This window comes from Phascolarctos cinereus, unplaced genomic scaffold (assembly GCF_003287225.1).
Source record: "Phascolarctos cinereus isolate Bilbo 61053 unplaced genomic scaffold, phaCin_HiC Scaffold_726;HRSCAF=1367, whole genome shotgun sequence".
Classification (NCBI taxonomy): domain Eukaryota; kingdom Metazoa; phylum Chordata; class Mammalia; order Diprotodontia; family Phascolarctidae; genus Phascolarctos; species Phascolarctos cinereus.
Window position 1 is genome coordinate 195,977,576 of NW_027556098.1, and position 21,888 is coordinate 195,999,463.

A 21,888-nucleotide genomic window follows, 5' to 3' on the forward strand; every position below is an offset into this window, starting at 1 on the left:
GACAACTTTATTTCAATATAATTGAAACCAATATAATTGATTTCTTTTTTAGTACTGTGTATCTATGTATGTAAAAACATTATTCTTAGGAATCTCATAGAATGACAAAGGAGTCTCACACACACACACACACACACACACACACAACACACACACACACACACACACATATACCCCTACCTTTTCACCTGGAGTGCCAGGGCTTCCTGCAGCACCTCGGAATCCAGGGGCTCCCTGAAAAGTAGTAAGGGCAATATTTCATATGAAAGGGAAAGTTACCAAAATATTGGAAGTGGAAACGCAGCCAAAATCTAAGACGTAAATAAATGCTGGCATTTGTCTTCTGTACATGTCTAAATGACAACATTATAGAAAGGCATTAGCCCTGAGAATTATATACTAAGATTGTACTGCAATTGGCATAAGAATTGAAGGCATATATTATTTTCTCTCCAGAGCAGATTATTTTTGAAGCATCATTGAAAATGAAGAGTGACTAAGAAAGACTGGGAATGATACTTCATTTTAATGTTTCATTTCATTTAGGCTCCAATATTAAATTTCCCCACTGAGATTATTAAGGTATTGATTTTGGTCCCTAGGTTTGGTCTTAAGCAAACTATTTCCTCTTCATCAGGGACTCAAAATGTTTGGTTGACTATTTTTACAGTACACTCTCAGATGAAAAATCTCTCATTCCATTTATATAAAAATCCATCTATGCCTGCCTGTATAGGGCAGATAAATCATTTAACCTAGTTAAATAGAAAGTAAGGAGTCTTGCAATAGCTTCTGTAAGGTTCCTAATTAAGAGAAAAAAATATGTATGAATTGATGGCATTTCCATATACATGCCATACCATATGCTTATAATCAACCCTGTTTATTATCCTGTGTTTTCACTCTTCTGTTGTGCTTCAAAGCCCTGTTTAAGGTTGGACACTCAGCATAGGAAAATTAATAGTTCACCGATGAGCTAAAAATCAATAATTTCATAATAGTGAATGCAATCATTTAAAAAAAATGATTGTGTGCTGGAACCTACCCTTTCTCCTGGAGCTCCTGGGATTCCATTTGCACCTGGTTCTCCTGGGTTACCATTTTTGCCATCTTCACCTTTAGCCCCTGGTTGACCTGGAATACCAGCTTCACCCTAAAAAAAGATCCAATAAGAGAAAATGACTTGACTTCATAGCGCTAGTCAGTTCTTAAAACGTGCAACCTCTTTAAAAGAAATATCCATATTTGTTGAGGGAAATACTTACACGTTCACCTCTTGCACCTGGATCTCCCTTGGCACCATTTTTACCAGGTTCACCCTACAGCAAGAAAAAACAAACAAAAAGTAACTAATTAAAGGCCTAGAGAATTAATAAAAGTAGTGACTTGATTTGAAGATTTGTTTGAACAATTCTCTTCTTTTTTTTGTGATTTCTTCCTCCTTGGCTAGGACATCTAGAGTAAGGACAAAGCAATAAATTTATCACTAGTACTGCAGAAACAACACATAACATAAGCTTTCCTAATATATGATCATCTTCCTGAATATTTCATATACGAAAGAAAATAATCACTCAGATTGAGAATCTGAGGTCTATGCAGATTAAGTGACCTAACCAAAGACATACAGGTTAGAAGTGTAACAGCTGGAATCTGAACCCAGTTTTTCTCACTACACACCATGGTGCCTGATATTAAGTCTTGAATTTGACCACAGTGTTGCCATTTAGGAAGCTGTAACAATTATGAAGATTTTTTTTAATGATATGAAAGAATATGGTATAAAGCTTAATATCTAAACATTTTAGGGGATATTTTAGGGGGAAAACTACACATAAAATTGTAGCATTTCCTAAGTTAATAACTGATGTTCTCCAGCACTTTATATACATCAATTATTTTGAGCCTCATCACAACTCTGTGAGGTAGGTACTACAGGTAGCTTTTACCTCAATTTAAATATGAGGAAACTGAGGTGAAGAAAAGCCTTGGTCATCATTTAGATGATTTTAAAGACATATCCTCTGGATCTGCTATAACATACTGTTTCTACAAAATCAGGGTTCTTTGTCTCATATTTGTTTTTAGCTTTCTATTATAAGTTTAGCTTGCCATAAGCAAAATAATGCAATGTAGTGCCATTTTTTCTCTACTTTTTGGTTTTTTACAAAATTCTTAAAATCTCATTTTCCCAGGAATATAAATAAAATTAAGGAGCTCAGTGTGGTGGAGGAAGAGCTGACTGTGGAACCGGGAAGATAGGTATTCAAGCTCTATCTCTAACACAAACTCACTGTGTGACCCTCAGCAAGTCACTTCAAGTTCTCACCACTTTAAACAACTCTTCAATATTGTAAGTTCTAGAGGAGCCAACCTGCCATCCAGAGAATTTCCTTTACCAGTGAAATTACTGGTGCCTATAAATGAAATGATGGACTTTCATCACTTTTAGTTAGATCAGTTTTAGTCTTTAAAACCTAGAAAAATGAGCAAGGCCAAAAAGAGTTCATTTGAAAAAAAATTTAAATGATGAGATCAAACCTGAATTTGCTGAGAAGTAAAGAAGAGTTGGGGCAGCTAAGTGGGATGGTAGATAGAACGTTGGGCATAGAGTCAGGAAGATCTGAGTTCAAATGTGACCCCAGTCACTTACTAATTGTGTGACCTTGGGCAAATCACTTAACCCTTATTTGCCTCAGTTCCTCATCTGCAAAATGGGAATACACTGGAGAAGGAAATGGCAATCTACTCCAGTACATTTGCCAAGAAAACTTCATAGAAAAGTCCAGGGGTCACAAAAAGTCAGACACAATGAAAAGACTGAACTAAAGAAAGAGTTAAGCAAACTTACCGCAGGACCTCTCTGTCCAGCAGTGCCAGGCGTACCTGCAGCTCCTGGAGGACCCCGGGCCCCACTTAATCCGGGAGGTCCAGGCATGCCACCAGGACCCTGCGTATGACCAAAGAAAACCAACATTAGTCAATTCAGAAGTCTTTTTTGTTTAATGTCTGACCAATCCCACCATCAACAAATTTGTCCCTAAGCAAAAGTAGGTGATATTTGGGAAAAGACTTACCATTTCACCTTTACCACCAGGGCTGCCATTGCTTCCAGGAGGACCCTGATTAAAAAGAAAGGAACAAAAGAAAGAAAGAGAAAGGAAGGAAGAAAAGAAGGAAGGAAAGAAAAGCAAAAATATTAATAATAAAGAACAATTTTCTACACGAACTATTTTAAAAATACTTTTATCCATAAAAATACTTTTTTTCTAAAGAAATAAATAGATTCCACTCCCACTCCCCGAGCTAATTCAAATCATTAGTTATTACAGCTGCAGCAAATATTCACTAATGTGGACCAGGTTAAAATAGTTATATGGATATAATAGAAGAAAAACAGATTTTACTCTTTTAGAGGATATAGGTGGGGAAGTATGCTAGACCTGTTCATTAGTGTTATCAGGGCACTGAATCCTGACATAGAAACTCCTTCCAAATGCAGATAAGCAATTCATCTTTAGTCTCAGAGAGCTGTCTGGGGCACTTAGAGATTAAGTAATTTTCTCATGGTCATGCCTAATCATTGGCAATTTTCCAAACTGTCTTCTTGATGCCAAAGTTGTCCTCTCTGCATTGCAATATATTGATTTTATATTCTCTAAATACCTGGATTCTTAAACATCATGTAAAGTTTTAATCTAAATCATTCTGAGTAGTCCATTTATTTTTTATAGACTACCAAATTCACCTCATAATTACTAACTTTCCATTTACCATTAGTCATATAAATCAGTGATGTCAAACTCAAGTTAAAATGAGGACCACTAAACCTTATACAAGGATTCCTGCAGGCTACATATTGATTTAGAAAACCACATGTTAACATTAACTATGTTCTACTGTATTTTTATTTATTCTATTAAACATTTCTGAATTGCATTTTACATTACATGTAATTACATGAATTACATTACATACAAAACCTGGTTTGGGGTTATACTCAAGAGTGGTGCTGTATTTGACACCAAATTATATAGTTCATAGGTTTCCCATCAATTAAAATAAATTGAAATGCCATCAGTTTTATCAGCAGTCACATGCATTTTTGATGATAGGTATGATCATCAGATATTATGGCGTAGAAATACTTGAGCTAAATTTTTCATTAATGAAGTCTTCCCAGAGGGGGCCCAAGTTTGCCATAACTTAAAGTAGCTTGCAATAATATGATAATGTAGCCCCATATGCACCCATGTGTGTATAGTTTTCTGATATCCATGAAAATAACAGTTTTAGCTTCTTGAAATGTACAACATATACTTTCTTGTGCCATGATAAAAATGCATTCAAACATCAACTATACTATATTATATGGTACTTACTGGAGGACCTTGAGCACCAGCATGGCCTTGAGGCCCAGGTTCTCCTCTTTGTCCAGGGGCGCCATTTGAACCAGGGGAGCCTGCAGGCCCATTTTCTCCCTAGGAAGAGAAGCATACCTGGTGTCATTAACTAGGTCCAACTGCTATTTCTGAATAATTTACAAACTATTTCATGTTAAGTCAATGAGTATTTATTAAACACATAATAAAAGTTATTTTTCCCACTAAATGGTATATCACTAGTTCATAGGATGGATAGAATCATGCAATGTTAGAATCGGAAACATTCTAAATTATCCAAGCCTTCCTTTTACAGAAGAGGAAATTAAATAATTTCCATAGAAGTCTACACTAAATATTTAACACATAAAATGAATAGGGGAACTGCATTGAAGATAGCTGCCCAGAGGGATTTAGGAAACAGAAAGAAGGCATCACAGTATTAAGAAATAAGAACTAAGGAAAGCCTGAAGAATCCTTCTTAGGATTGTAATATCAAACTACAGACATTTAGTAAAACCCTAAAATAAAGGCAAAGTTCTATAATAGAAAAGAAGTAGGAAATAATTTTTTAAATCACTGAATGCCCCAAAATAATTTTGTTTCAGCAAATAACACTTTTCCTATATGAAAGATTTATTTTGGAGCACCCCTGCCCTTATTTAGTTGTTGAACATAGAATATATTGAATATGAAAAATTTCCATACAATTTGATATGCAACAATTAAAGAAAGCCATTTTCTTAAAATAACTATCCTGGCTCCATTCAGTCTTATTTGCTTCCTTAGAAATATATATATATGAAAGTACCTTAGCACCAGGAGAACCAGGAAATCCTGCTGTTCCAGGGGGACCAGGAGGGCCCTGAAATGGAAAACAGGATTTGATGAGAGGTAAAATACAAGCAAATTAGCAATAACTTTCAAGCATTTCAAAATATAGTTCTACATTACCAAAAATATAAAACATGTTCCAGACACTGTATCTAGTAAACTGACATATTAGGATTACGTGATTGAGGCATTTAGAATGGTATGATGTCATAACATTTTCCCAGTTCAATATTATGATATTACTTTAATTCAGAAGATGGATATAAATATTGGAGTATGGGAAATTGTCTCTTTAACATAATGCTTCCAGTCTAAGAAGTCTGGGGTCTAGCAAGACCCTTGCCTTGGGACAAGTTTAGTTAGATGTTCTTAGAAATTGGCACATATTAGTTTCAAAGTACCCAAATTATACGCAATCCTCCTCATTTAATTTAACTCACTCATATATAATTAAAATGTTCTTTTTAACATTGTGTTTAAAATTCTGCTTCAAGGAATAAAAATTGTTGTAATATATGGGACAAAGAAAATAATATTACCTTTGCCTTTCATTTTCCAGAAAATAAAGAATACTTAACAAAACAGTCAATGAAATGTTTGAAGATGTGTTGTTAGTTTATTGATAAATGTTGAATTTAATATCATAACTATAACTGATATATAAAATTATATTGTCTTTCAGAGAACTATGCATTTGATATGAATTGTCAGATTGACTTTCCTAGGTATGTAGTTAAGATATTCTTCTCTCCATTTTCTAGATCACAGAATCACAAAAGAATCTGACTCAAAGAGAGGATAAGTCACTTGTCCAAGGTCATAGTAATAGTAAGTGAAAGACTCTGGAACTGGATGCTGGTCTATTGCCTCCAAATCTAATCTTCATTCTCATACCCTATTCTATCCTAATGAAAGACTTTTTTACAAAGAAAATTATGGTGATATTGTTGAAAATGAAATGAAAGGCATTGATGACTAGCTAGATTTAGAGTCATTTCTGATTCCTTAAATCAATTGCTAATTCCTAGCAATTTTTCTTAAAACCACAAAATATTACTACTCAAAGTCCTTCTTTATCAAAATCTATAAAAATTTAGGACCCTGAATCCTTATTTATTTCAATATCATGCTCTGTTCACTCTGGGGTCCTGTACTCTCCATTCTATTAGCCCTTGACCTATAAAATACCAGAAGCCAATGAATCGAGGTTGACAAAGACTTTCATTGTAAGAAATTTAGAAATTTCATCAGCCTCTCTTGTTTGAGTTGGGAAATAATTGACCCAGAATGCCTAAGAGCAATATTTAATATAAAAATTACTTCTTACCGGTTGGCCAGATGCTCCAGGAGCTCCATCATTACCACGAGACCCCTAAAAAAAGGTGACAAGATTTGTCTCAAAACATGGCATTCAAAATTAAAAAAAAGAACCAAACCTAGTCACAAGTAGAAAAAAATGTTGAATATAACCTTCTCATCAATTCAAATGTGTATGGTAAAATTACTAACATATGATGCTCTTCAAAACGGGTTTCCAGTTCCTATGCATAATTGATTTTATGAAATTATCAATTTTAGGCCAGAATCATTTATAAAATAAGTACATTATAGAAAATATTGATTTTAAACACAGATACTAATGATGAAGTATTCTCTGGTTCATTATCCTAATCAAATTTTCAATGAATATCTTTGTAAAAATTTTCCATAAGATTGTATTTTTCCATAGGATTAAATTTTTCTATTGATTTTTATAAGAAATATGCCCAGACTATTATTATTGGAATGATTTCTGTGGGTTGAATTTCAGACAGCACATGTCTAAGTACTTACTGCACTTCCAGGAAGTCCAGGTCGTCCTCTTTCCCCAGGAAGACCTCTTGGACCCTAGGGAAAATATGGTAATTGTCTTCTTAGGAAAATGAAGTATATGGTGTCAACTTTTTAATAATTATTAACTTGAAATTAAATAAACTTATAGATAAGAAAATTATTTTTTATAGAGTATAGCTAGGATCAGAGTGATTGAAGTACTAGAAATTAAGTGATGCAGAAAAAAAATTACCATTGGGCCAGGGGATCCATTGTCTCCAGGAAGACCATTTTCACCCTATTTTTTAGGGAAAAAAGAACATTGAATTTTTAGCCTTTTGTCAACTATTTTGGTATCTCACTAAAAGGAAAACTCTGCTCAGGGCAGACTTTCTATTACAAAATCTCCACTGACACTTTATTTCACTCATTAATAAGTCCTCATTAGAAGGAAAAAATAAAGGTGAACAGCAAGTATAATTAGCATTCTTATTTATTTAAAAGCAAGGCATATAAAAACATTAGCTTTGTGATAAATATTAATATGTTGCTTCATTTTGCCCACTGTTGTTTAGCTTTTGAAATAAAAAATTTGTTTAAATATTGATAACTAAAGATGCCAATATAAGTTCCCAAATTCAATTTTAAAAAATGAAAATAAAAAATTTACATTTATAGTGAATTACATACCTTCAATCCAGGTGCACCTTGTTCACCTTTTTCTCCATTCCGTCCATCAAAGCCCTAAAAGTAGCATAAACAATACTAAGTTGATACATTTTTATCTAAATCAATTGAAACTACTCAATCTTAAAGTGAGTGTTATGTTGCTGGCTCCAAATTGCAATCAGTGCTGATTTTCCTTTGAATTGCTCACACTTTTATAAGTCAGTTTTTATTTTGTTAGTGGTATTTTAGTATAATATTACTAAATAATTTAGTAGGTAATGTCGTTAATAAGAATACGGAGTGGGCCTGTGGTTTCACTGGCATTTCTCCAATGAGAAAACTCTCTATACAAATTCATATTAACACCCTGTCTGCATTTAATGTCTTCAATTTTCCTGGAGCCCTGAAAGGATGAGTGCCTTGCCCAGGGTCACATAACTAATCTGTGTCAAAGATAGGACTTGAATCCAGGTCATTCAAGCTTTGTGGTCAGCTCTCCATTTACTACACCATGATAGTAGCAATAATAGTGCTAATAGCGTTATTATTAATATTGGTCCTATTATTACTTATTATTAATAGTGATAATAATGTTATTAATGCTATTTCGTAATTTTTATTTTGCAGTTAATGGTAGTAGGAAAATAATTATGCCAAACAATGACTTTGTTTAATTTAAACAATGATTTTTAGAAAAAAGACTTTTATGTCTATAGGAGACTGTGCCATACTACAATATATTTTGTACAATCATTTTGTTGTTAAAATATTCCCACAAAGTTTTACCTTTTGATACATTTTATAGCACATTAGGCTTGTTATAATGACCCCCTATTAGCAACTAGGTAATGGAATCTACTTGTGTACCATTTTCTTCAGTTTACCCAAATTCATTGTTAGAACATTCAAACAGCAGCATACTTATAGACAGCTTAGAAATAAATTCAACTTACTCGATGTCCTTTCATACCAGGGAATCCAGGCATGCCTGCAGGACCTTTGACACCCTAAAACAAAAGAATAAAATCTTTATAAGCTGGAGAGTTTCCAGAGGAGGGCCACCTGGATGGTAAAGGGTGTTGAGTCATGTGAGGATTAGTTTAAGGCACTGGGCCTGTCTAAACTGGAGAAAAGAAGACCCTATGGGGAAAGTTCTGTCATGCAGAGGAGGAATTAGGCTTTTTGCCATTTGGTTCCATAGGGCAGAACCAAAAGCAAGGAGAGGAAACTACAAGATATAAGTTTAGGCTAAATGTCAGAAAAAACTTCCAAACAACGTAGAGCTAACTAGAAGTGGGTCTGCCTCAAAAGCTAGTGAGATCTCCTCACCTAGAGGTTTTCAAGAAGAATCTAGATGACCAGTTTCTGGGCGTGATATAATTGGGATTCCTTTTGTGTATGGGTTAGACTAGAGATTTGCTGAGGTCCTTTGCAGTTTGGGAACTTTTAGGATTTGTAACCTTCAATCACAGCCACAATCTAATATTGAAAGCCCTTCCAAATTGAGAGAGAGAGAGAGAGAGAGAGAGAGAGAGAGAGAGAGAGAGAGAGAGAGAGAGAGAGAGAGAGAAGCTAATGACCCATCCCTCCTTAACTATGGGCTCTGTTTTTAGATGACTGGTATTTACCGGCGCTCCAGGCAAGCCACGTTCTCCAGGTCGACCAGGTCTTCCAGATTCACCCTAAGGAAGAAATGAAGAGCATGTGGCCATATTTGTTCGGTAGCCCTCAATAATGGCTACGTTAAGGGAACGGGAATCTTCTAGTATTTGGAACATCTCCTATTATGCTATGAGAAATTTCATAGATCCAGACTTGGGATTGATGAAGAGCAAGAGTGATTGAGGTGTGACACAGTTAGGACGCAAACAACAATTTACAATAATAATAGTAGCCAGCATTTATATAGCACCTTAATGTTTGCAAAGAGCCTTACAAACATTATATCATTTGATCCTCGTGATAATTCTGGGGTAGGGGAGATAAAGGCTATGATTATGTTGCTTTGTATATTTTTGTATGGAATTATCTCTGTATACTTACTAGATCAATTTGCTTTAACAAATATTCTAAAAAAAGTATAGTTAAGGTGTCAAACAATAATTTTTAAAGATACCTCAGAGTTTACTTATCTGCCTTCTGTAATGCTGACATAATATAAACTCAGAGTTAATATATTAATAAAATTAGTCTTTTATTCTTCTTATATTCAACCTTTAGTAACTTACATCTTTTCCTGCTGGTCCTACTGGACCCATAGCACCAGATGGTCCTGGGGGTCCCTGAAATTAGGAAAGAAGAATGAACATCATAGAATGATAAAAGGTACTTATAATTTTTGGGGGAAGATATAACCAAGCTAATCTTGGTGTTGATAAATACAGTACTGATTCCCTGAGGAAACACTTTCCTCCAGAAAGAATTTTAATATTTACTTTACTTCCAAAAAAAAAGAGGAACTCATTTGTCTTATATTATATCTAATGGTCCTGACAAAAAAAGGAAACTGATATGATGAACCTGGAAGTAATTTCCAGGGGCAAATTAAAGTTCTTTGAGCCACCAAAATACATCTTGTGGATGATTCTCACCAGACTGTTGAGAGTCAAAAAGGTCTACTTCTACTTTTAGAAAAATGCAGATTCCTTCTGCTTGTATTGAAATAAGGCAAAAAATGTCAAAACATAAAGCATACCAGGTGAGAAAATTGGGAGGATAGTCAGCATCACAAAGGGGCTTGCATTTACTAGGGAAAGAATCTCTATTGGCAGTATGCCTTAGAAAATTATTTGGGCTAGGATGAGTTAATCTGAGAGTCACTTGGATTAAATAGCCCTTTCAAATAAAAAAAAACCCAAAACTATTCAAATAATTACAAGAAGTTATCAGATGTAAGATAAGCCCAGCTACTGATAACAAATTAGAGAACTATTTATGTTTAAGTACTATCTTGAGAAAATCTAAATATATTGATTAAAACAGAAGAGAATAAAGGTAATATCTTGTAGTGAACTATTCTCTAATTGTTTTAGTTAATTGGGTAAATAGCCAAACAGTACTTACTGAGGGACCAGCTTGGCCAGGCTCACCAGGGGGACCTTGGTATCCAGGAGAACCCTAATGCATAGCAGAGAATACACATGATTTTAAAATTCATTTTTTCCATTTGCTAAATTTACACAGAGAGTTAATGATAATTCAGATTCCTTGATGCAGGCAGCAAATCTTATTTCAATGCATATAACATGATTATAATGAAATTGCTTTTCCTTTTTTTCTTTTATGAAATAAGAGGAGAAAGAGTTGATGTGGAAAGCAGGTTAAACCAGTTCCTCTAAACTGAGATTTAAAATATTTGAATTTGAAATTATATAATATGACAATAGAACGTCCATAATGACTCTTTTTCTGTGCAGCTAATCATCATTAGTGGAAAGGAATTAAATGTTGCTTACTAATAATACACACATAACCTTATTATGTTGGAAAAGGCAAAAGAAAAACAGGAAGTGATTACAATTCTGAATCATGCAATCTATAGTCACAAGAAAACATCAACTGTATTACTTACAGGGGAACCAGGATGACCAATTGCGCCAGGGGGACCAGGAGGTCCGGGGGGGCCCTAGAATATTTAGTTGAACAGCAATTATTATTTGAAGACATAAATAGCATTGAACTCACAGATTAGGGAAATAACTGGTGACAAATTATAGAAGGGTCCTAGATATAGAGCTGGAAACAACCAAGAAGCACTCCTGTCCATCTTCCAAGTTTTTCAGATAAGGGAACTGAGGCCCAGAGTGGTTAAATGATTGGACCATGGTCATAGAGGAAGGATGCTCAAAAGAAAGGACATGAACAAGGGGATTGGATGAAGGGTCACCTGCATCATAAAGGTGTCTATATTTACTGGGGTAAGAATGTCCGTTAGCAGTGGACCTCAGAGAACCATAGACGTTGAACCTAGGTCTTTTCACTCTAGAACCAGTGTTTTTTTTCTACTCTAGTGACTTAAGACATCTTTAAAATTTTGAGAATTTTTTTTAAATAAATGAATGTACAAAAAAGCATTCATTAAATATTTACTAAATCCAAAGCGCTATTCTAAGTGCAAGAGATGCTAAAAGATCAACACAGTTCCTACTCTCAATAATAAGGAGAGACAACAGATATAGGGGTTTTAGCCATAAGTCAGATGGAAAGGCCCATATCATTTAGTTGCTGCAGTAAAGAAAATAGTAAGGCATCAACCATATCCACTTATGGCTGACTTTTTGTTTATTTTTTGGTTTAGAGTTCCGTACTTTTTTGTAATTTCCAAAGCTTAGCACAGTGCCTGGCACATAGTAGGCTCTTAAATGCTAATTGACTGATTGACTAGTATGCATGAGATTTAATTCGCCATATGGGATTTGCAGCTTACTTTTGACAATTAGGTTTTCTTTAATTTAGGCTAACTTCAAAATAGTTTGCTATTGATATTCCATGTAATATAAAAAATATTTTTTTTTTGCTTTCTGGTGAGGAGATTGGGATTAAGTGACTTGCCTAGTAAGTGTCAAGTGTCTGAGGTCAGATCTGAACTCAGGTCCTCCTGATAACTCTGATAACAGATAACAGGTTGGTCAGGAGGAAAAAGTTCAGAAACAAATGACCAGAAATTCACTGTTTCCTTTGTTAGAGTAGCTCCTACTGGGGTTCCTGAACTTTGCTGGGAGGATCTTCTGATCCAGTTCAGAAAATCAACCACATATCCAGGTAAAAATGGAGATTATTATGAAAAAGAAAGAAAGAAAGAAAGAAAGAAAGAAAGAAAGAAAGAAAGAAAGAAAGAAAGAAAAAGAAAGGATGAATGCATGAAAAAAAAGCATTTATTAAGCTAAGTGAAAAGTAAGAAAATCTCTGCCCTCAAGGAGCTTACATTCTAACATGGGAGACAACACATATGAAAGGTGAGATCAACTCATAAGATGGCTATATGAAAGACATCAATGCTAGTTAAGATAAATCTTGTAGGATCATATATGATTTTGAATTTATCAGAAATTGAGCTAGTTCTGGTTGCATCCATGTAGTGTCTATGAGTTGAACAAAACATGTTATTTTCCAATGATGTTACTAAAAATTCAAAAAGAGGTTAGAAATAACATTGGTTTTCTTGTTAGCATCTTCTCTGGACTGTCAATAAATGATGTTTTTAGTTTGGTTTGGCTGAAAGATAGAGGAATGAAAATTGAATGCAATAGAGAGGTTACTTTTCAGAATACCAGTATCTGGTCAACTAAGAGTTAAGAAAAAAGGAACAAAGGACTGGATGAAGTTGTACTGGCTGGGGTTGAACTCACCATATGCAAAGACATTTAATGGATATTTAAAAGCTTACAATTGGGCCTAAAGCCCTAATGTATGCTTTGTGAAAAGCAAACCTTTGAAGTATAGAAGTTATTAGAATATCACTTAACCTATAGGAATGAGTCACATTTTACTGACTTAATAATAGAAGCAATATGATAGAATACAATGTTGGAACTGAGCATTAGTAAGCCATGAAGAATGTAAATTCTTTGCTTCAAAGCAAAACTTGTCCAAATCAAAGATATTCAAAAGAGGAATGTTTTCTTCTTTGTTATCTTTATTATATGCAGAAATTTCTCTTGAAATTTCTCTGTATTGCTACAAATATATTTAATTTAGCTTCTCTAAAAATTAAAGTATTATCCCATCTCCTAATTTTTTCTTTTTTTTTTTTTTAAATCCTCTTTCCTATTGGCAGTCTTGAAAATAAGTTGACACATTGCGGGACATATTCTGCCTGGAGAATGAGAAAAGTCCCATAGTTAGGTCAATTTATGGGAAGACTTGGATAAGAAGCACAAAGGTAAGAAAGTATGCATGGATTATTATGTAATTGGGCAGAATGAGTATCCATGTGTCCATTAAATATGCATGTAAGTTTCTGTGTGCATTTTTAAAAGTACCAGTACTCTTCCCTCTTAATATCTGAATGTGAATCACATATCCCCCTTTCATTTCACCTCTAAAAATAAGTTTCTAATGGCATTCAAAGTTTAAGAGCCCTCAACATTTGGGATACAGATTTCCTCATTTGCTTTAAGGAATTTTTATTTTCACTCTCATGACCTTGGCTTGTAAAGAAAAAAAATTCTGCTGTGGCCATGTCTGAAAGTTAAGACATTTTCGGAGCTGAGCTATAGGGACATGAGCTGTATTATTCTTAAATACCAACATATTCAGTAGCAGTGCCAAGCTGAGTTTTAGTATATGGATATATACACTTTACATTGCACTGAAACCCACTGTGGATAGGCTTTCTGCCGTCTCTGTGCCCTTTCCATTTCAATGATGGAGCTTTGACTTAGTAACAGCTCACATAGACTCCTATTTGGGTTGATTGCCTTCTGATGTAGTGGAGAGAGAATGTCAGCTATTTAGCTAAGTGAATAGCACACTGATCCTGGAGTCAGGAAGGAAAACGAGTTCAAATCTCACTTCAGATGCCTACTAAGTGTGACACTGGGCAAGTCACTTAACCTTTCATAGCCTCAGTTTTCTCATCTGTAAAATAGGGATAATAATGACTACTTCCCAGGATTGTTGTGAGAATAAAATGAGATAATATCCATAAAATACATTACAAGATTTAATTTGTTGTTGTTGGGTCGTTTCAGTGTATATGACTCTTTGTGATACCTATTTGGAGTTTCCTTGGCAAAGATACTACAGTGGTTTTCCATTTCCTCCTCCAGCTCATGTTATAGTTAAGGAACCTGAAGCAAACAAGGTTAAGTGACTTGCTCAGAGCCACACAGCTAGTAATTGTCTGAGGCCACATTTGAACTCAGGTCTTCCTGACTGCAGGTCCAGTGCTCTATATAAATGATAGATGTCATTTTCTTTATTAGTAATTATAACATACAATATGTATAATTATATAAATTATGCATAATATAATTGATAATAATATTAGTGTCATAATTCTCATCACTAAAATGAAGTCTAAAAGCTAACAATAAAGAAACATGGGGCAAGGAACCTTGTATTTTTGGAAAGAAATGTATAGCTAGCTCAAATTAAAGGATTTGCTGTAAACTAGAATGAGCTATTAAGTATTAATGACTTTAAAATATGATATAGTTATTAAAGTAGTAGAAACAGACAAGGAAACCTCATAAACTCATAGATCTAGAGATACAATGGACCTTAGAGGTCATCGAGTCCAAGCATTATTTTATAGGTGGGAACATTGATGCCCATGAAAGTTAAATGATTTGTCTAAGGTCACATGGAGTGTCAGTGGCGTAGCAGGTATTTGAACATATTTTCTGACTTCAAACCCAGCCTTTTGACTGTAAAATGAATTGATAAAGATCAAAGAAGGGAACAATGAATTATGTTAAGCAAGAAAGAGAAGAAATAAAGGATGTATAAGCATGAAAATGGATGGAAAAAATGAGACATACAAAGAAACAAGTTAATGAGGAGGAAAAATGATGATGGGAGAAGGGTAGAATAGAGAGGTTATTCCAGGAAAAACATGATAGAAACCAACACCATCTCTTTCTTGCACATCCTCAGTGGGGAATAGCCAATTTTGGACAGTTCCAAGATGATCATTCAACAATAAAAAATACCTATTTCTTAGAAGAGCAAACCTTTAAAACATAATCATCTAGAAGGAAAAAAATGTTAATATTCTGGAAAATAAACAGATAAAAGGTTGTACATACAGGTAGCCCTGGCATGCCTGCTGCTCCAACACCACCACCACCAGCCTTGACATCATAGGATTCAAACTGAGGAGAGAAATTCTGGAACAGAAAAAGTGAAGCAAATGTGATTGAATTAAATCAAAACTTCATTTGTATGCCACAGTCGATCTTTTAACAAATGGTTTGACAATTCTATGTGGTTAGAAGAGGGTATTTTTCTGCTCTTTTAAGCCAGAGCCATGTAGTCAATCTCTAAAGTTAAATAGGATTGTATCACACAATCATCTGGTTTGTTTTCCATTCCCTATAGTCATAATCTGTCATAACCTATATCTGGAAGACCAGTTAATTTTATCCCCTAATTTTACCGAAGATGAAACTAAAACCTAACTAACAAAGAAATAAAATACTCAGCTTGAGTATTTTATCACATATTAGTCACATATTAGTTAGGGGCAGAAGCCATGCTTGACGTCAATATCTGAATGGTTATGTTTATACTTGCTCTTGACCTACATATATAAATTCCACTAAAAACATTTCTAGAAAATAGATAAAACTTTGGCTTCTTTTAGGTTTATTATATTTTTGGCCCTGGATAAAGGGAGGATTAGTAAGATGTCTTTTATTTCATAAACTAGAACACTGGAGGGTTATTGTTTTGCATGAAATTTGAAATACAGTCAAGAATTTAATGTTAGATGGATGGTATTAAAACAAGAAAGATGTGGACTGCTATCCAAGTCACCATCATCAATATCTCTTCTGAAAGTGTAGTAAGAGCCATTATCTAGAAAGAAAGGGCCCTTTTTAATGGAAAATAATATGAAAGTAGTGGGAAGCAGGTTTAGGCACTGGCCAGGCCTGTTCAAAAGTTCTAATACCTGATAGATAAGGAACTGAGCTTCACTTGGTCCCCAAATCCCTGGGATTATACAGGCAATGGGCACAATTCTCCCCCTTTTTGTTTTTTGATTAAATGTCTGTTAAAAGAGGGTTGGAGAGTGGGTGTATAGAGATTCTAAAAGTAAATTTGGTTGCAGCAGTATTCTAAGGAAAAGCTAAAGCAGTTAGATAATGAAGGGTCACAATATTGACATTTTTTCAGTTGAGTAGTAAGAGGATGGTGAGCAGATGTTCTTCATCTCCACTGAGGATAGCACAAGAAGGATGAAACTGTAGTATGAGATATTTGTTTTGATTAGACATGGTGAAAGATGAGACAGTTAGAATAGTAGAAGAGATACGAATATCTTCAGGAGATCTCACGGAATCTTTAAGTCAATTTTCAGCTCTTACAGATGGTTAGAGAATGATCTTGATGAAATGAAGGATTAACTAGATTAAAGGAATATTTAGATATTTTTTAAACATTTTACCTGGTTAATAGGTGGACATGATTCACAGATTCCAGGGGGGCCAGGAGGACCAGGGGTACCTGGTTGTCCAGGGATCCCAGGATCACCATTTCTCCCAGGAATACCAGGTGGGCCCTAGAAAAGAAAAAGAAATAATTAAAATGGGGATGCATTCAATAATGCAATAACAAAGTCCTAATGATTTGAAATAAATAACATGTTGGGGAGTTTAATTCAAGGTCTTGTATGAGAAAAACAACCTCTTGGGAATAAATGGCATTTTATCTATTAGAGAAATTGTCACTTGACTAATGGCACTAAACATTATGCAAACTTGTGGTTAGTTCAATATTTTTCCAGATCAGAGGTACTGTACTTTTGGGGTGTATCATAGGCTCCTTTGACAATCTGCTGAAACATATATATTCCTTCTCAGAATAATATGTTTAAATGGAAAAATCAAATACAAATGCTTACAAAATTATCCAATTAAATTTAAATGCAGTTATCAAAATATTTTTAAAATTCACAGAACACGAAAACTATCCACAAGTTCCCAAGGAGTCTCTGAATTCTAGATTCAAAACTCTAAACGCTTATGGCTAGTGGCCAGTTTGTGAGCTTTTAATTCTCATTTTCATAGTGACACATGAGGTGTGGAAATTACATGAGGTTTTAGGGATATCAAAATTGAAATGTAAATTTAAAGATATTATTGCAGCAATTTTATCACAGTACCTAGCATCCAAACAGGAGGCAATGAAAGAATGTATGAATGAGGAAATTATCACAACTAGGAAAGGCCATAGTAAAGATAGATATATATTGGAAACCTCTCATCAGATTCATTTCCTTTCACTGAAGATCTTTTACTTACAGGATCTCCCTTGGGGCCTGATGGTATATGACCATTAGGAGGACGGGGAGTCTAGGGAGAAAGAGAGAAACAAGATAAGAAAGATATAGATGCCATTTTCTTGTGATACATAGAAGCAATACATAAGAAATGTACCAATAAAACAAATACTACTAAAAACTGGGTTTAATTCCTGTTGTTGGAAATGTTGCTCTGTTTCACAGTTTCTTAGAGATGTTAATGAGATTTGATAGATATGTTTCATCTCATCTCAATCTCTATGAAAGAAAAGTATTTTCCCTTATAGTTTCTTGAAAATACAAAATTCCTTTCCTTTCTAAATATCACAGAACTCTAAAAAATTTGATGAGTGATTTTTTATGACAATGGATTAAAATTATTTTATCTGAGCTAGTGGCTATTACAAAAACCTACTTCCCTTCACTTTACTGCAGCTAACTTTTAAACTACTCAGAAGCAGAGCTTAGATTACTCAGAGCTCTGATTACCTATTTGGAAAAAAAAAAGTGCTCAATAGAATTAATTTTGAAATGTGTCCTATATATAATGGATAGACTGCCTCCCTTGAAATCATCTATGGGATCAAGTTTCCACTTGAGGAGGTACCTATATGGATGAAGTCACAGACCTGGATTGTTGATAGTAATAATGGTGATGATAATTATCAGTATAAAATGATAGAGTTCAAAGCACATGTGAAATATAAAGGTAAGGAAACAGTATTTTACTAAAGATTATTTTGGATCAACTCAATTGCTTTGGGTCATTTTGACGTTGGACTAGAGATAAGAGTAGATCCATTTTTCCATCTTTAATTTTTCATTTGAATGCACACTAAGTATAATTCTATTTCTTTTCAATGTTATTTTATTCTTTTTTTCTCTAACTGGTAATTTTTGTCTGATATTCAATAAATGTCTAAAAATCTTCAGCCTAGGAAGATTTTCATAGCCTTCTCTTTATAGCAGCTGATAGTTTGTTCCCCTTTGTTTTGTTTATTTCACTGGGATTATAAGAAACTATATATATCAACAGTTTATTAATTTGTGAATGTAGAGGGATATAGAACATTCTAGAACCAAACTCATTGTGAAATAAATACTAGTGAGTAAAAGGAATGCTTATTGATAAATATAGCATCACATTTTTAAAGCAAGCATTGTAGAAAGTCAGGAAGATCTGAGTTCAGATCTAGCCTCAGAAACTTCCTAGCTATGTGACCCTGGGCAAGTCACTTAATCTCTGTCATTGGAAAGGAAGCGACAAATCACTACAGCATCTTTGCCAAGAAAACCACATGGACAGAGATCCAGGGAGTCATGAAACATTGGGCATGACTGAAATGACTGAACAATAATCTTAGAAAGAGACATTGACTAGGTCCCAATTGTATTTAACTTAATTATGAAGAAAGATACATTTTGAAATGAAATTTATATTTAAAAGGATAGCCTGGTGGTGGACTGCATGTCTGCTATCAATGGACCAGCCTTGAACAGTGATCCATTTTTCTGCCATAGCAACTCTTTAAGACCATAGAGTAAGCTATATAAAAGTTATAATTTTCGTTAGTAGAGAAAATACTTATAATGATAAAATTGTAGACTCTTGAAATCTATTTCTATTCAACTATTGATGAATAACACAATAAAATAAAGGCATTTAGTGAAAAATGATGATTCTGTGGCTAAGAAATATAATAGCATCTGTCATTTACCCAGGCAGATACAACAAATTTATCTATTTCAACATGAATATTGCACCATTTGAGGTGTTCTTTAAACTCACAGATGATGGAGGCTGTGGACAAACTGGACAGCATTCTCCAAATGGAATCTCTGGGCTGGGACAGTCCAACTCCTGTTCATCACATATTATGTCATCGCAGAGAACAGATCCTGAGTCACACACACATATTTGGCATGGTTCTGGTTTCCAAACATCTCTATCTGCGTACGATTGGCCAAGATAGGTACATCCTGTATCAATAGCTGGAAAAGAAATGAGATATGACCTTTATAGCTTTCTGCTTCCTTCAAATATGATATTTTCTGGGCTCCTATGAATGTACTTGATAGCTTACCAAGATAAACTTATTTCTAATCACCAAATTTGCCTAAAGGATAAGTTTGCTTATATCAATATATGCTTATAAATTGGAACAGAGAAAAAAGTATCCAGAAATTTATACAAAGAACAAATAACTGTGGATGGTCTTCTCAATATATGTTTCACTGTATTACATTTGAATTGCATGTTCTTTTGAAGGAAGAAACTGATTTTTTCATTCAGCCCAAGACCATTCAAATACATTTTCCATATTCAGTGGAAATTCTAAAGTGCCCCCCCACATGCGTCTTCAACAAACACAGAGAATACAGCTCTGAATAAATGCAACATTCTGAATGTGGTGCCATCTCATGGAGAATATTACTATAATAAAAAATAAAGAAGTGCTTTTAACACAAAACCTTCCATAGTCAAAGGATGTTTATATGATACCACTGGGGATGGAGGAAACTGAAATAGTTAAATTATGATTCAAACTTTGAAAATGATCAGTTTTCATCCTTATTCCCTATAATACAAAGATTTGTTAAGAAAACTGTCATATTCTAGACATCTAATGCTTATAAGAAATCAACAAACTAATGAAATCATACTTTAATGGCAAGCTACACAATTTAAGTATTTTATAATTTTAGTAATTATTTTTTCCAACATTTCTTACTTCCTCATGAAAATTTTATTTAAAACTTTGGAAATGCCCTCATTTTACCTTTTTTTGCTTTTAATGTAGACACACATTAAAACATTCCTTAACTTCTTATTCTTCCTAAGAAATTCTAGAAAAGCAGTGAAATTCGATTTCATAATTCTTTGCAATTCTGTGACATGGTGTCCTTCATACTCAAGAATGATGCAACCTAAGCATCTTTTAAAATATTGTTCCAGTAATGGTGAATAATTTGCACTGCTCCATCTATCTTCTCTTTTTTAGGCCACTTGGCTAAGTTAGGTCAGGACTAAGGGTACAATCCAACTCTTAAAGAGTTGGGGACAAAGAAATCTTAAGTGGCATCATCTGAACTAATTGAGCTAATTAGTTATAGTCTGCAATGTTCTCTAAAAAAAAATCTCTAACTGTTGGTAGGTTCTTCCAAGTATTTTTTCTTATCAAAGTATTCCTATATAATATAGTAGGGTTCTTGTTTTTATATTACCTTTATTTCCAAATGTATCCCTTCCCTCTCTGATAAACAGAAAGCAGCACTTATAATTAGGAATATAGGGGGGGAAAAGTCAAGCTAATCAAAAGTTCAGTTGAGTCTGATAGCATATGCAATTATATAGCTGTAGTCTCTCTCTACTGCAAAAAAGAGGTGATGCGTTTTCTTATTCTCTGGGATGAAAAATGTTCATTAAAATGTATAGCAGCTGAGAACTTTTTCTTGTCATTTCCAATTACATTGTCATAATCATTAGTTATAGTGTTTTGTTCATTCTCTTCATTTTGCATCAATTCATATAAATCTTATTTTCTCAATTCTTCATATTCTCATTTCTCACAGAAGAGCATTATTTCATTACATTCATGTGTCACATTTTCTTCAGCCATTGCTCAATTGATGGTTTCTATATAGTAGGTTTTAAAATATTTAAAATACAATGTAATCTCTTTATAAAATTGAAAGAAAAAGGTAGTTTGGACCTAGTTAACAACAAACAAACACCAGGTGTCAATATTTTGTGTCAACCTGTTATTGCTCAACTTTAACTTCAAATATTAAACATGTGCTCTATAATGTTTTAAATGTTTTAAAAGCTCACTAATTTCTTTGAGAAATATAACTTTACATATATATATATACAAATGCACTTTACACATAAGTACATACATTTATATTCATACACTATATATACTTAGCACAGTATCTAGCATATAGTAAGTACTTAATAAATGCTAGCTGATGACTGACCACCCCCAAACCCAAATGTAAATCTGTCTACCACTGTAGACCAACTTCATTTTGAAATAATTGCAATAATATATTCAAATCTTACCACAATGCCCAGAAGCCCTGCAATGCTTTCATTTGACTATCCACATATAGCATTGTTTCTCTGGAAATAATAACCTCTGTTACATTTTTTTAATCTAATGATATTTTTTAAAGTAATCAGTTAATGAAACTAAGTGAAGTAAGCAGTAAAAACTTGAA

General features: G+C 33.9%; 1 protein-coding gene across 1 annotated transcript in view; it reads right to left on the reverse strand.

Annotated features, from left to right (window-relative positions):
* The window catches only part of COL3A1 (collagen type III alpha 1 chain), a 64,523-nt gene that overhangs the window by 24,537 nt on the left and 18,098 nt on the right, over positions 1–21,888 (reverse strand). Inside the window, exons 2-21 of the mRNA XM_020993557.2 lie at positions 19,454–19,656; positions 17,666–17,716; positions 16,810–16,923; positions 15,449–15,529; positions 11,269–11,322; positions 10,761–10,814; positions 9,926–9,979; positions 9,326–9,379; positions 8,651–8,704; positions 7,719–7,772; positions 7,282–7,326; positions 7,050–7,103; positions 6,544–6,588; positions 5,194–5,247; positions 4,383–4,481; positions 3,078–3,122; positions 2,852–2,950; positions 1,266–1,319; positions 1,046–1,153; positions 181–234 (exon numbers count right to left, since the gene is read on the reverse strand). Coding sequence (XP_020849216.1) covers positions 181–234; positions 1,046–1,153; positions 1,266–1,319; positions 2,852–2,950; positions 3,078–3,122; positions 4,383–4,481; positions 5,194–5,247; positions 6,544–6,588; positions 7,050–7,103; positions 7,282–7,326; positions 7,719–7,772; positions 8,651–8,704; positions 9,326–9,379; positions 9,926–9,979; positions 10,761–10,814; positions 11,269–11,322; positions 15,449–15,529; positions 16,810–16,923; positions 17,666–17,716; positions 19,454–19,656 — 1,430 coding nt within the window. The remainder of the gene's footprint in view (positions 1–180; positions 235–1,045; positions 1,154–1,265; positions 1,320–2,851; positions 2,951–3,077; positions 3,123–4,382; positions 4,482–5,193; positions 5,248–6,543; positions 6,589–7,049; positions 7,104–7,281; positions 7,327–7,718; positions 7,773–8,650; positions 8,705–9,325; positions 9,380–9,925; positions 9,980–10,760; positions 10,815–11,268; positions 11,323–15,448; positions 15,530–16,809; positions 16,924–17,665; positions 17,717–19,453; positions 19,657–21,888) is intronic.